This window comes from Nymphaea colorata, chromosome 13 (assembly GCF_008831285.2).
Source record: "Nymphaea colorata isolate Beijing-Zhang1983 chromosome 13, ASM883128v2, whole genome shotgun sequence".
Taxonomy (NCBI): Eukaryota; Viridiplantae; Streptophyta; class Magnoliopsida; order Nymphaeales; family Nymphaeaceae; genus Nymphaea; species Nymphaea colorata.
The window spans coordinates 7,456,226-7,472,589 of NC_045150.1; the positions used below are offsets into that span (position 1 = coordinate 7,456,226).

General features: G+C 39.7%; 1 protein-coding gene across 2 annotated transcripts; it reads left to right on the forward strand.

The window, feature by feature from the left end:
- The first annotated feature begins 920 nt into the window (after positions 1–920).
- LOC116266904 (exportin-2) lies at positions 921–5,083 on the forward strand. 2 transcript variants are annotated; one of them, XM_031648370.2, is made up of 2 exons: positions 921–4,006; positions 4,571–5,083. In XM_031648370.2, exon 1 carries the CDS (start codon positions 1,109–1,111, stop codon positions 4,004–4,006), a length of 2,898 nt encoding a protein of 965 aa, XP_031504230.1. In that variant the 5' UTR covers positions 921–1,108; the 3' UTR covers positions 4,571–5,083. The 2 variants fall into 2 exon arrangements, with proteins under 2 accessions (XP_031504230.1, XP_031504231.1); XM_031648371.2 differs by having other exon boundaries at positions 4,601–5,083.
- The last annotated feature ends 11,281 nt before the right edge of the window (positions 5,084–16,364 follow it).

The window sequence follows — 16,364 nt, forward strand, 5'->3', positions numbered from 1 at the left end:
ACCCTTAGAGCATTACATTACGGTCATGTTTGATAGCTTTAGATCTCAAATCCGAGACTGGTTGAAAAGTTGTGCTACCTAGATCCCCAGTTTAAACAAACAAATAACCTCAATATCATGGATCTCAAATTCATGCTATATACAAAAAAAAAAAAGTTCATGGACATAAGATCAGATCTAGGGTGGTCCAACCTTAAAACCATGGATTTGTGATCCTCGATGATCTCAGGTCATTGTGGATTTGTGATCCATGGTAAGCAAATGCATTAGTAAAGTGAGTTTTTTGCATTGTGTTCTCAACTGGTTATCCATTTGCATTGTGAGTTTTCCATAACTTCTTAGTTGAACAACTTATCTACATTAGTAAAGCCCAAGTTTCTGCATCAAAAATGGGAAAAGTTTTGACAGAAGATTTCCTTCTTCTTGATTCATACGGTTGGAAATCTTCTGTCTGAATTCAGAGAAGCCCAACCCTAAACGGGACCCAGATCCGGACTCCAACTCACACCAGTTCAGATCCCGTCGGATATCGGACCCAGTTTAAACTCTAAAAGCCTAGATCCCGAGTATACGGCCCTTCGCTTGTTGGTGACTCGGTTTGGTTAGGTCATAAATTTTTATAAGACGACATATTTGATTTTTTTATCAATTAAAATTGCATTACTTATATAAGTATTCAGGCGTATGTAATAAAGTTTGTAATATTTCAGAATTAAAAAAATAACAAACAAATTTATTTAGTGATGGCATGCATGGTAAAAAGAAATTATGTAGTTAGTAAAATGATAATTTTATCCGACTCGATGATTGAAACCTTGGCTCGTGACCGATTTGAGTGACTCAGTGAGCGATATTAGGAAACTAGGTTGAGTCGGATCGGATAGTTTGCCATCCTTCCCTCATTCAAAATCTCTCACAAATACAATCTCCCTCACTCCCTCTCCATTTTCCCCCTCGTTCAAAATCTCTCCCAGTCTCTCGCTCGCTCTCGCTCTCTCCCTCTCTCTCGCTGTGCCCGCTGCAAAGTGGTCGGCGTTGCGTTGCCTTGCCCTAGATCGGGAGGACGGTAGGTCGCGTGTTTCTCGCTTTCTCTCCGATCTTCGGCTAGATGGAAGCCTCTCCGGAAACCCTAGAAACCCTCACCCGGTGCTTCCTCCAAACCCTGTCGCCGGACCGCCAGCCCCGGCGGCAGGCGGAGGAGTACCTCGCCTCGGCGGCTGAAAGGCCCGGGTATGCTCTCGCGGTCCTCCGCCTCCTATCCGACGCCTCCGCTCCTGACCAGGCCCGTCTCGCGGCGTCCGTCGCCTTCAAGAACCACCTTCGCTCCCGCTGGTCGCCGACTCCTGACTCCGCAATTTCCGCCGTCGCCGATGCCGAGAAGGAGCAGATCAAGACCCTGATCGTCCGCATCATGCTATCGTCTCAGCACCCGATCCAGGGCCAGCTGAGCGAGTCGCTCGCCGTCATCGGCAAGTCCGACTTCCCGAAGGCGTGGCCGAGCCTTCTTCCTGAGCTCGTGGCCAGCCTCCGCTCGGCTGCTGCCGCCTCGGACTACTCGGCCGTCAACGGCGTCCTGGCCACCGCGAACTCAATCTTTAAGAAGTTCCGGTTCCAGTACAAGACAAATGACCTCCTCCTTGACCTCAAGTACTGTATCGACGGGTTTGCCGCGCCGCTTCTCGAACTCTTCCTCCAGACTGGACGCCTAATTGACGCCGTGGTTGCAGGGGGCGGCGGCGGAGACGCCGTTCTCTTCCGCCGGTGGTTCGAGAGCCAGCGTCTCTGTTGCCGCATATTCTTCTCCCTTAACTTCCAGGAGCTTCCGGAATTCTTTGAGGATCACATGAAGGAATGGATGGGAGAATTCCAGAAGTACCTTACCACGGCCTATCCCCTCCTCGACAATGACGAGTCTGGCGGCGGCCGCGAGGTTGCGGACGAGCTCCGGGCGGCCGTCTGTGAGAACATCAACCTTTACATGGAGAAGAATGAAGAGGAATTCCGCCCGTTTCTCTCGGGTTTTGCTTCTGCGGTGTGGAGTTTGTTGGTCTCCGTCTCGGCGAAGCCCAATCGGGACAGGCTTACAGTTACCGCTATTAAGTTCTTGACCACCATTAGCACCAGTGTTGATCATTCTTTGTTTGCAAGCCCCGATACGCTTCGGCTGATATGTGAAAGCATTGTGATCCCCAATGTCCGGGTTCGTGAGGACGATGAGGAGTTGTTCGAGATGAATTACGTTGAATACATAAGGAGAGACATTGAGGGGAGCGATATGGACACAAGGAGGAGGATAGCGTGCGAGCTTGTAAAGGGGTTGGTGACGAACTACCGTGAGCAGGTAAGGGTTTTGGTGTCTGCTGAGGTGCAGAGTATGATGGAGAAGTATGCTGCAAACCCGGCGGAGAACTGGAAAGATAAAGACTGTGCTATATTCTTGGTGGTCTCACTCGCCAGCAACGATCTGGTGGACGTGGAGAGCTTCTTTAAGGCGGTAATCGATCCTGAGCTGAAGTGCGGAGACGTGAACTCGCAGCCGATGCTGAAAGCTGATGCATTGAAGTTCTTCACTACGTTCCGCAGCAGGATACCGAAAAGTCTGGCGCTCGAGCTCGTTCCCCACGTGGTTAGGTTTTTGACTGCTGAATCCAATGTGGTTCACTCATATGCGGCCAATTGTATAGAGAAGCTTTTGCTTGTCAAAGATGACGGAAGGCCACGATACACTGCTTCTGACATATCCCCTTTCTTGATTCCCTTGATGACTAACCTGTATCACGTGTTTGAATTGCCAGAATCTGAGGAGAATCAGTATGCCATGAAATGCATTATGCGTGTTTTTGGAGTTGCAGAGTTCAATGCAGACGTTGCTGCAGCCTGCATTGCCGGGCTGAAGACTAGACTCAATGAGGTCTGCAAGAATCCGAAGAACCCAGTCTTTAACCATTACCTCTTTGAATCGGTGGCCGCATTGGTGAGGCGAACCTGCGAGAAGGATCCTTCGCTGATAAAGACTTTAGAAGCAAGCCTGTTCGATATTCTTCAGAAGATATTGGTTGAAGACATTGCCGAATTTCTGCCTTATGCACTTCAAATTTTTGCTCAGATGATAGACATTAACAGGCCACCTCTACCAGGAACTTATATGCAGCTTTTTGGCCCTCTTCTTTCTCCAGAATTGTGGGTAAGACAGGCGAACGTTCCTGCACTGGTGAGGCTGCTGCAGGCGTACCTTCAAAAGGCTCCCATGGAGTTGAAACAGCGGCTAAGTGAGGTTCTTGGTATATTCCAGAAGCTTATCGATTCTGGTCGCACGGAGGAGTATGGTTTTTATATTGTCAATACGGTGATAGAAAACTTAAGCTACGATGTCATATCTCCGTATGTGCTTCACATTTGGAATGCCTTGTTTACGCGCTTGCATAAGCAGAGGACCATAAAATTCATAAAGTCCCTGGTCATATTCATGTCCCTCTTCCTGGTGAAACATGGGCACGCGCCTCTAGTCAACACCATAAATGCAGTTCAGGAGAACATTTTTGGAGTGATTTTAGAACAGTTTTGGATTCCGAATCTGAAATTAATCACAGGTTCTATAGAGGTTAAACTATGCCTGGTTGCATCAACTAGACTATTGTGTGAATCTCCTAGTCTGTTGCAGGATTCACCACCTATCCTGGTTTTGTGGGGCAAAATGCTTGATAGCATTGTTACATTGCTGTCACGACCAGAGCAAGAAAGAGTGGAAGATGAGCCAGAAGTTCCAGATATAGGCGAAGCTGTTGGCTATACTGCCTCTTTTGTAAATCTTTATAACGCTGGAAAGAAAGAAGAGGACCTTGTAAAGGACGTTAAGGATCCAAAGGAATATGTAATAACAAGTTTGGCAAGGCTTTCAGCTCTTTCACCAGGAAAGTATCCAGCAATTATTCAAGGGTCACTGGATTCAGCCAATCAGGCCGCACTACTCCAGCTCTGCGGCATGTATAACTGCTCCATTGTCTAGGTAATCAATTTAATTTCCTTTTTATTCCTAGCGTAGCATTCATTTTGTCTAATATTTCTGCTTTGAGATGTGTGATACTGCTAATGATTCACGTGCTTTCACTAAGTTCACCTAGTTTATGAGGCAGTATGCACACAAGAAGGCAACCTTACTGCTTCTTACATAATGCTTGATTTTATTTTGGGGGACGGAACCTTAGCATAAATTTTTGCTCCTTTTTCGTTATAATTTAAGTACTTAGCAATTATCATGTTCTTATTTCTTCTTCTAGGACTCTTGACTCTAGATGTGGTTGCCGTCTGAAGATTTACTAGATGTGGTTGCCGTCTGAAGATTTATTCTAGTTGCAATCTTTGATCTTTCAATCTCATAAACTCAGCATGCTTTCTATTTTATGACGAAGAATGCTGAACCTTGCTTAAACTCTGAGTTTGTAAACATAGTAATAACCTCATTCAATGTTTAAGTAATTTGGTGATGCGTTTAGATAATTGTATCCAGTAATTGTGCAAATTACTAAATATATTTTACTTCTCAAATAATGGTTGTTACTGATGGGAACAGGTCACTGTGTGGTGTAATGTGTTTTGTCAGATTGAGAATTTGAAGACGAAAGATTCCTCTTAGAAATGCATAATGTGAGTGTCTTAGTTGCTGGTTGGTCTGGAATCTGGTATTGGAGCGCCACTAGCTGGACTGCTTTGAATCTCCTATGTTTCGTCTGATGGTCTATTATATGTAGCACATCTTTTAAGTGCCTGGAGTTGAGGTGACGTTATCCATCAAGTAGTCCCAGTCCACTTGGGAACAAGTTGTGTATTGTCAGGCGGGTGCATATTTCAGCCCAGAACAGTTGGACTGTCATAGTGTTTGTTGAGCCTGCTTGAGTGAGTCACAAATTTTTTGTTGTTGAAGGAGTTGTAAATGGTCTTTTATTTATTAAGATGTATTTTCACTGCATAATTTTCGGCTCAGTTTTGGGTATATCATAGAGTCTGGCCTTAAGTTGATGGAAGTTGGTATCACTGTTTTTTTTGCTGATTATGGTTATAACATTTTATGGAGGTGACATTTTTATATCATAGTGTTAATCTTGTTTAAGACCCATTACAATTCCTTTGAGATTTAGCACAGCAACCATTACGTTTTAGTATGAAACTAATGCTTTGCGCTTGTACTAATGGTGGTTCTCTTTAGATGCTCTAAACCAGCAATATTGTTCTTGTAAACTTTTATTGCAATTTAATATATTTGACCAGCAAGCTAAGACATTGTTTGACTGATGTAGTCATCAGTAATATAATTTAACTCATCAAAATCAGAATTCAGAAAACATGCCATTTCATGATCCTGAAAAGACCAATTGGGACTAATCAATTCAACCCAGTCAAAGTCAGTCAACTATAAAGTAATACGTATAGTTACATATATATGTATGTGGAAATAAATAAATAACTAAATAGTATATCTATACAAAGAGTGCACATATATATTTGTCGGTCAGGGATTAATACCAGAGGCGGAGCCAGAAATTTTTCATGAGGACAGCCGAATTAAAGTTTCTAAATTTTGACGGGCTGAAATATCATTTTTCAAAATTTTTATATAGGACAAGTGAAATTTTCTAAAATTTACATGTAATTGGCTCCGCCCCTGATTAATACTAATAGGTTGACCAGACACTAGGTTGACACGTTCACTAGTCTGACCAACTGTTTGCTACTTCGTTGAGACGACTAAGACAGGCTAGTCAGCTGACTACTCAAGATTTTAGCTACTAAGAATGTTATTTCACTCTTTTCTCAGAATCTTTGAAAGTAATATCTTGCAAATACTTTGGCATGTATATTACTGTTGGCTCAGCGAATCATATACACAAACCTCAGTGTTGAGTATTCATGAAACAATTACAATGAACATCAGAAATGGATGGTTTCCCCCGTCTCAAGTTGTTCCAAAGTTATCTCGTCCGGGTCCTAGATTATTTTTGTATGTTCGTAACTTCATAACATGAATGTAAATATTAGATGTTACATGATGCTTCTTGGACCAACTAAAATGTGCTTAAAGGTTATTGTTTCTCCAGAGCTTAATGCTTGAAGTTGTTAGCTTTTGCAAGCTAATTATGGGTTTTATGCTCTACATCCCAATTAATTTACAGTTGGAATTTGATAATTTCAATCTTGTATATAGTAGAAAAAAATTGTTATTTCATTTGATCGTTAGTGTGCGAACTAACCAGGTTAAACAATATTCGGAGAATTGACGATGTTGTCCTCACTCCTCACCTATTGTTTGAACTCATTCTCTGATCTGTTTACATTCTGGGACAACCATGGTGCAGCCAGATTCTTTGTACTATGTGGTTGATCCTTCTAGTTGCATAATTAGTACAACTTTGTTGGTTTCAGTTTCTTGGGTAAACATCTCATGGTGGACCTAGCTTTGTTCTTCATTGCTCTAAGGGCCTGTTTCATTGCCCGGAATTTCACTGTAGTTGCGGAATTACAATTCAATTTTTGACATTTCATTCCAGCTCCAGCAAACGCTGGACCGTAGTTGGGAAAAATGCAAAGGATGTAAATGAAGATACCTAGCATATAAAGAAAAATATAACAGGATATTATATTCACCTTATTTCACTTGCGAAGTAACTAACAAACACCATTAAAGAACACAAACTTAAATGTATTTGTGATGACAGACTCCATAAAGTATTATTAATGAGATACAGTTGTTATACTCCATAAATTTATGAAATGTGGAAAAGAATGTGAAGAATGAAGGTTTGTAAATAATGTGAAAGGACATTTTTGTTAGCATGTGTTGCTAATGTTGTGAACAGGGACACAGGTGATACTTTATGGGCATAATCAACTTTTGGATACATTAATTATCTAATTGACTTGCAAGGATTCAGACTGATGTTTATACCTGACTAGTTACAAGTTCCTGTGTACAATTGACAGGAGGATACTTAAAACTTGCATCTTAGTTTCATATAACCGTGTTATGCCATGCATATATATTTGCATGTCCATTACTGGGTAGAAAGAATTTGGATCATTAATGGACAATTGGTTTCGATGTTTAAATTTTGGAGTTATTTGATAAATGGACTCATGACAAGGTAAGTATTTCAATGTGATGGTCACTTGATTGTAAAGATTATTCTTAAAAGCTTGAGTAGATCAACTATGTCAGAATGAATGTGATGATAATGGTGCGTGTGTTCTAATGCAGCATGAGCAGATTGATTCTGTTCATGTCAGCAATTAAGAACTACGTGCAAGTTGAATGTTTCTTTTGATTCATCACCCATGTTAACTTCATCCTTTTGAGAACGTGGATACTTAAATAATATTAGATTCATGAAGCTTTGAACTGAAGGGGTGGCTGTCACATCCCGTATTCAAGTCTCTTTCTGTGCATGTGGTTATGTTCAACCTTGATCTTAGATGCTAGGTTTGATATCTGTAATCCTTTATGCGTGGAATATTGATGATGGTCATGTGGTTTCTTGCTTCAGAAGAGATGGGGCAAGGCACAGCCTAGATGTTGGGGAGTCTGCAAGATCCCTTTTATTGAATGGATCAAACCTATAGCAAACAAGACTTGAACTTGATTTATGGAGGTCGAATATTCTCTGATAATGTTGATCACTGAGCCATTGGTTTACTGAACTACGACCAGATCTGTAAACCATATTTTGCCCACGAGAATAGTTGGACCTTCTTCAAGAGTGTTGCAGTCCCTTGGCCTGAATTCCAAATCCTTTTCATCTTGTTCCCTTCCAGTTAAAGCACCAGTATACACTTTCCTTGCAGGTGCTTGCAAGAGAATGTGAATGTTACTTGAGTTTACACCCAGACGACTTAAAAGACTTGAGTTTATACCGGTTGACCTAACATCCCCATCTGAGCTACACCCCTTGTTTTGTGTGTTCCCACCGACTGTTACCAACCCAATCTGTTATGCTCCATCTAAGTAACGGACTCATTATAGATGGTTAGCGTGGCAATTTTATTTAACTCACCTAGGGACATAGGTGCAGGCAGCCTAGTGTTTGCCCGTTAATTTAGGAAGTCAAAACAGGTTAACCCTTCCCATGGGTGACAGGGAATGTAATGATTGATATGCATTTTTTGAAGGATTATCTTGTTTAGTTTCATAAATGCATCTTACTGATTGCTTTCTGAATCATTCAGTTTTGGCAGTATTTCATTTTTTGTGCATGTAACTTTTTGGGCCATCGTTAATGATTTTTAGCAGTCCGGTAGAATCTTGATACTGTAATAAGCATCACTGGTTATAAATACATTGTAAATACATGACCTCGAGTTTTACACTATGTTTGGATGGTGACAAAGTAAAGGATACTGAAGGATGAAATGAAAAGGAAGGGAAGGGTTCGAGAACAGGAAAAAAAAAGGAAAGAAAAGAAAGGAAAAGACCTATTAAGAATGCTTGTTTGTATAGGAAGGAAAGAAATGAAAGGAATTATGAAGTCATGTTTGTTTAGCTATATAATGGAAAGCAAAGGGAAAAAGGGTTTGTTTATAATAATACCCATAATACCTCAAAATGGAATTAGACATCTCTCTTAATTGTTTGGCTTTAGCATTCAAAGTCATTATACCATAGATTTATTTTGCGTGAGGTTATTTGTGAGAATGATCAGACTAATATATACACTTGTATATGAGGTTCAGATTCTATAGATTAGTGATAGCTTGCATTGGCAGTACAAGTGTGTTTGACCCCAAATGCATTGGCAATACAGGTCTACTTGAGTTAAATGGCAACCAGCAGAAAGTATTGTATGGTGTTTACTTTAAATACCCAAAGCACTTTTCTGCCAGTAGTTATGGGTATGCAGCCAATTTCGTTTTGGCAAGAGCACAGCATTATCTTGCAATTGGGAGTAAGCTGGCTGCAAACCCTTTTGGTGGTTAGTCTCAGCCCTTTGTTTCTATAGGTTGGTTGATTTTCTATCAGTTGGAGGCGTATATAGATATCTTCTTTCTTATCAGGGACGTTATGTCCCGAAACGGGAAATAGAAGAGGCATCTCATAGTATGGGGTTGCATTAGGTACTTTTTATCATTTCTAGTTGATGAGATCTACTTGTGCATCTCGTGATTTATGCTTTAAGATGCGGATCCGTCGGTGCAAGTCAGGTTAAAGGCTGTGCATAGTTGTGCTAGTTTATGTTTGTGAAGTTTTAAATTATGGACTTACCAGTTACCAGTGCATGATGTTTGCTGAACTTTAAATTTTAAATGGTCTTGATTGCATGTAGTCAGACTTCAGACTCATTCGTCCTCTACGCCTGAAAAAAACGGTTTTGATTTGGAACGACTAGTATATGTTTCAGATTTGATTCACTCCTTCAGCTTACCTACCTCCGGTGCTTGGAACTTATAAACTAAACTCCGTCCATGTGGTGAAATGGGGACGGATGTAGCGGTGTGTGTATATTTGTGTATCAAGCACAAAATCTCCTTGTAAACTAGATAATAGATTTATATCCAACCACATTTTTCTGCAATGTTTACATGGACAATATGTTCTATGTACGTGCCTAATAATGTGAGGACGATAATAGCTACGGAGAGATGGCAGACAAGAAAAACCTAGTGGCCTGTTTGACACCCTAGAATAATGTTTCTTGAATTAGGTTGTAACTACACAACGTTTCCAGGTTATCGAATGTGTCTGATGGCTGCAATTTTTATACGAGTAACTGTTTGCTGCTGTTTGATGGAGGTAGCCAAAGCGACTCCTTCCCTTACTCTTGGGGTCTGGAGCTGTTTGGAGACTTGGGTGGGAAGTAGGGCATCGGTCAATTGGAGTGCAGCACACCTTAATAGCGGCGATTTCACAATTTTGACATCAAAATCCAGTCCAAAATATCTATTAGCAGAGAGACAAGTTTAAACTGTTTGAACTCATGCGTTCTATGACATGAGCAGAGTGAAGAATTCATTTGTGAAACATTGTCAAATATTCCTTGATAAATATTCCCGCATGAAAAAATGCACATCAAGATGAATGGATGCGTGCATGAAGAGAAGCAGAACATGTCCGTAGACAAGCATGCATCGCACACAAACACACACAAATGATCAGCACTCATCTGAATAGCTCAATTCTCAACCTAAGCACAGCGTGTTCGAGGTTGCCTCTACAAAAACATTCCCATGCAGCCATCAATTATCTCAAGCTCCATGTTCCTTCTCTCTCTGTCGGACTCTTCTCTGTCCTTGTTCCTTTTTCCCCTCTATCTGCCAACTTCATCGTGAAGTGGTTGAATGGTTTTTATGGGCGCCGTGAACTTCTAACGAAAAGCTTTTGAAGCCTACTTTTTTTTGAAACCTCTTTACAGAAATTACCTGCTTTAACTTTCAAATATTGTGCAATTTCTTGCTAATGTACTTTATAATGCCATAGCAAGCGCCACTCCGACCTTACTTATGTTTTACATTTTCCATCACCAGTGGCTGTTAAAGTTTTACCAGCAGAAGCGTCCATAAATAAAGGCTAATCTTGCACATTAAAGCGCAGACGAAGTAAAGGATGAGCGGTGAATGATTCTGAGGAAAGCATGCTCACAAAAGATGCGTTAAAAATGCAGAAAATAAGTCAGTAAAAAAAGACAGCCAAAACAACATGTTAAAAAAATGCAAAAAAAAAAAGTGAAAGCCATTTTTTTTTTCCATTTTGGACGTTTTTCCATTTTTTTTTCATTTTTCACTTATATATATATATATATATATATATATATATATATATATATATATATATATATATATATATATATTTGCATTTGTCACATTTTATTTTACATTTTTTACTACCACATTTTAATTTTAAGATCCTAATTTTTAGTTTGTTGACATTTTCTCGAGATTTTCCTGAGAAAAGCCACACTGCCTTATTATACCCAATAAACCTCGTCATTTAAAACCTCTAAATGATATTTGTGATTATGGAGGAAAGATCTAAATTATTAGAGTTGTCAGCCTCCTCATCAAAGCTCCCATCTCGATCTGCACTTGCTGAGTTCTTAGCTCGAAGAAGCACCTCAATAAAATTCCTATGTTCTGCTTCATGCAGTTCCATGCGAGTACCGGAGTTCTCAAGCTACATCTGCTGCAGCCCACTTCCCTTGCTGCAATCACAACAGCAGCCTCATTTGGAGACTGTTGGATTCTTCCTTCATTTTAGGAATAGCAGTTTGATGGATCGCAAGTAGGCGAAGCAACTTCTGAATGAAATCTGCGTGGTTCACTCAACCAGCTGCCATCCAAAACTGCGATTATCAGTGAAATTTGAGGCCTTTAATTGATGGTTCCAAAGCACTCTAATTCATCATCTGTTTATGATGATGCTATATATTTTATGGTTGAAATACTTACACCTTGAAAGCAAGAGATTGCCATTAAGAAAACAAAAGGAAAAATAGAAGGGAGCAAATTCTAACCCACGAAAAGGGCAACAAGTTAGAAAGAAGCAAACAACGAATAAATTCTATACACAATGTTTAGGATGGCCCAAGTTTCAGCAATGAGAAATGAGAGACCACTAAATGACAAGGTAATCAGATTGCTCCACTAATTCAACTAATTTCTCTTGGGGCACAGGTTACAGGTATCCCAAACAAAGAAGATAATGATCCATGTTTCATATAGAGGCCTCTGCATAGTAGATCTAAAACCCCAGAGAAAACATCCCACTGAAAGAAAGTAGTATAGCTTTCTCAATGAAAATCTCACTTTTAGCTTGTGCCAAATTGATTCTCAGAAATCCCGAAAGCGAGATAAAGAAATGAGCATCTCTTCCTCAATCTTGCAAATGAGAACCCAAAGATAGAGTAGGAAAATAAAGTGGTGTTACCAAAATTTCCTAGTCAGATACCCAAGCTGATATGGAAATGGAAGTCATGGATTTTGGTAGAGCAACTAGGGAGCATGTTTCATTTTGAGGTGCCCAATTGTGGCTAAAAAATGCAAAAAAGAAAGAAAGAAGGATATTTTGCTAAATCAAATAGAATTTGGAACCAGCAAAACAACCACTACAACAATCTTGAAATATGGCAACGGCTAAAGCCGGCAAAATTTTAAAATAACCGTCGCCAAAACAGTTTGTCTGGAAAATTTCCGTGGGCATGAACCTTGACGAAGGTCCCGGCCGTTAGAAAGACGATCGTCTGTCCCGACGCTTTAGGCCGTTGGGACTGCTCTAAATACGCAAAGGCCACGCCCGTTGGAAACGTGTGTGGTGAACCCTTAACGAAGGCTATAACGGTGAATGTGTTCATCGCCATAGGCTTGGCTGCACGGCTGTAGGGGTGATTATTTCACCGCTGCAGACCTTTTTTTTTGTTTTTTCTTTTAACCGAAGCCCCCTATAAACCAGATCAAGAAATCTCCCTTACATTATACAAGTGGGAAGATTTATGAAAGACTTTAAGTATCCTTCTAGCATACTTTCCTTGCGAAGACCTAGTAGCAGATGCAATGTAATTGCCACTAACATGGTTCAATGGCCTCTCTATCTTATCTATTGACCTGCTTCCCATGTTGAACATTTTGAAGCTTGTTGTTCTTTGAGCTTCTTTGCTTGAGAGACTTTGCGACTGAAGTCTTGCCTTCAGAATCTTAACTTCTTGCTCAAGGCACTGAAGCTTGTGGATTCACAGTCCTCGTTGATTAAGAAGCGCTTGCTGCCATTGAACAACAAGGATGAAAGGCAAGGGCAGAATTCCAGCATCAATGAACACAAAAGACCCATAATGACAGTAAAGTCAATAACAAAAAATGAACAATTGAAATTTGCATAGCAATAACTAAATGGCTCCATCATGCAATCCACAAAAAGACACAAATGTGCATGCTCTCAAATACAGAACAAAGAAGTATGGGCTACCAACAACTGGTTTTAAAACTACAGCACTATAATTTTTGGGCATTATCTTGCAAGATAATGCAAAGTAGTAATGAACAATATTAAATGCATTTTTAAATTCAAGGGCAGCTACCTGATGCATACACCTGCTGAACCACAGTAAAACTTAAACAAAGAGAAGAAATACAGCAACTGGAAACCTGAACCTAATTATGGCATAAAGTATGGTAAGATAGTCTAAAAAGCTAGACAATTAAAACGTTACACCAGTAACATGCATTATATATGCACCCGTTTGTATCATTATGCTCCCTTCTGTGACACTATGTAGTTAGGTTTATCAAAAAAGCCACTGAATTATTGCATAAAAAAACCTCTTCTGTGACTATCTTGTTGCCCATAGCTAGTTAAAAGCCAATCAAGCATAAAAGGGACTGAACTTGGACAGTTAAACAAGTCAGTGATAAACCAACAACGAACAAGAAGGTTGGAAATCTTTGCAATCAACAGATTCTTAGGTTTCACCAACATCACAGGATCCACAACTTAAAAAGATGCACATCAGGAGCAAACTCCAATTGGCATGAAGAAAAATTTCCAAAGCAGCACCCACAAACAAATGATTAAAAAAAGCTAGATCAGATGGTATCATGGAAAAACTAATAAAGGAAGATCATGAAAGTTGGAACACCAAATGAAATAAAGCTAACCATGGAGAAAGGATTAGTGAGTCTAAAAACATAACTAAACCAGACTTGGCACCTAGTTCAAAAACGTTATCTGTGGAAGGAAGAACAGACAAATTAAACCAACATTTTCATTTTTAGATGTATATTCAAAACGTACTCAAGAGGTTCATAAATGAGAGTTGATAAAGCATATTCTTCTTTTTGTGGTCTGTTCTACCAAAATTTGAGCAAACAAGGCCACCAATTTTCTCATTTGGAAGTCTAACCTCCACTATGCCTATTACAGAGACATCTGATGAGAGAGAAAGTAGTGGAAGAACTACCTGAAAGAGGAGTAGGGCCCTTAATGGCCAACTCTGATGCCTTAGCAAACATGAGCACTAGCAGGAAAGCTATCAAGGTGCTCTCAGTGATTGAACAAAGCCCAATTCATTCCAGCTTAGCTCCACGGCTTTTCTTTGCCCCTGTAATTGGGTCCGAAAGAGCGATGGGCATGATCCAACTCTCTGTATCTTAGACCATCAAACAATCTGCAACACTTGGTATCTGAAACTGAAACTACACAACTTGCCTTGAACAATCATCTCTTTATACAATACAACCTCTGTTACATATCAAAGAGACACCGAGTGTAGCGAGAAATGATAATTGATGAGATGGAAGATGATGGCAGTAAAGAGATGCATGAATACTAAGAGTAGATATATTTACCGGATCACCCAAGTGGGTAGCCAAATTAAGGAAATGAAATAGGGGAAATGAGAAACACAGAAAATAAGTCAATGTATTGATGAAATGGCAGTGAGAGTGAGAGGGAAAACTGAAGGACAAGCTTGTGTAGTGGCAGAGGATTGGGTAAGCAAGTAGGAGGACTCCCTAGAGCAGGAAGTAGCTTGAGTGTGGAGCCTGATCCATACTTACTAGGCTCCATTAATTTCCAGGACATTCATGTAATTCTATGTTTTACGGGTTTGCCCTAATCACCATCTTTATGAAGGGGTAAGAGGGGTGTGGTTGGGATTGGGCTCTTTTATTCTTGGTTTTCTGTGATAGTGAAAAACATTGTGCAACTGTGGTCTGTGGACATGGGAGAACTCTATCTCAAAACCACGTAAATCATTGTGTTTTATTCTTCTTTCCCTTATTTGGTTTTCTTCGCTTGGCATGTTAAGAGAGAGAGAGTGAGAGAGCCTCGTTCCTAACACAGAGCTATGTAGGTGAACAAAGGTGATGAAGGTGGCTGGTTCAGTTTGCTATCTAGCTTCACACAAGAAATAAGAGCAAAGGGATGCTTTGAATACATGCAAGCACTATTACCCTAACATGTTAAAGAAATGTTGGTGGAAAAAATTTTGACCCTATTGGAGCTAGCGGTGTCAATATATTCAATTTGGATTGGTTACCCGACCAAACTATTCCAAAAAAAATTAGATATGGAAAAGAGATTAACATTCAATTAAGAAATCAGATAAGATTTATATTTAAAAAAATAACATCCAATTGGATTCAGATTCAGATATTTATAAATATCAGATCGAGTTTGGATTCAGTTATATCTAAATATCAGATCAAAGTCAGATTCTGATTTAGATTAGATTTTGTTTTAAATAAATATCCCATGTACAATGCTCTTACATTTGAAAATCGGCCACTTTCTTTTCAAAATTGGATTCAAATATGATTGTAGAGATCAAATTCCAGTCGGATTTGAATTGTGACATCAAATTTCATTTGGGTTCAGACATGATTTTTCTTCGTTTGTATTCAAATTCAAATCCAAATATGTGAATATCTGCAAAAGTGGAAGCGGTTAAGGTTGTTATCAGATTTGAATCCAACCCATTGACATCTCTACATGCATCTGATTATAAGGTGTCTCTTACTTTTGTCTTCCTCTTGGTAGAGGATGTAATAGTTCACAAATGAGGCACCCATCCCCAGCAACCTGTCATCAGTAGACAACACACCCTTATAAGCCATTAAGAGAAACCAACAAACTCTGGCCAGTAAATACCGCTTCTAGACATTTTCCCTCCATCACTCATCCGTTTTTTTTTATTCCTAGTAGCCACGGGCGGAGCCAGGGGGGCACGCATGGGCCATGGCCCCAACTCAACTTTTTTTTTTTTTAAATTTAGAAAATTTTACTTATCCTATATAAAATTTTTGAAAAATGATATTTTGGCTCGTGTCAAAATTTAGAAACTTTAAGCCAAATTATGTAGCTCTGTGTTGTTTCTGATATCAATGGTAGTGGCATGCTTTATTCAAGCTTCAACCTTGTTCATCTCAAGGTCTTGGATGATCACCTTGTAATTTGCGTCTCTTATCTCATTCATCAAGATTCCACCATATCTATAACTTGGCTTTTTGGCTAATCCTGACCTTTCCAGTAACCTTTTTCTATATTAGTTTCTAGCAAACCTCTTGCTTCTTCATCCCCTTGCATCCTTTCAATGATCTTTTAGTTACCCATGGGTTTCTCGAAGGTTTTGTATGCTTAACTTGAAGCTAATTCTACACTGAGTTTTGGTAGAAGATGCAACAGAGCCTGCTGGATACCTATCCCCTTCTACCGTTAGCTTTAGATTTATAGGCCACAAGATGCAATATTTTTTCCGTTCTATGGATTAGCCCAAAGGAACTAAGCTACATTATCCCTGTGATTCATTGATACCGCAACTCCTTGTAGAGACATCTCAGGTGCGATATTACCTATTCTATATTTGGATATATATATATATATATATATATATAGA

What these genes read in the sequence shown, in the direction of transcription:
- LOC116266904 (XM_031648370.2), top strand. Translation starts at nt 1,109, where the DNA reads ATGGAAGCCTCTCCGGAAACCCTAGAAACCCTCACCCGGTGCTTCCTC.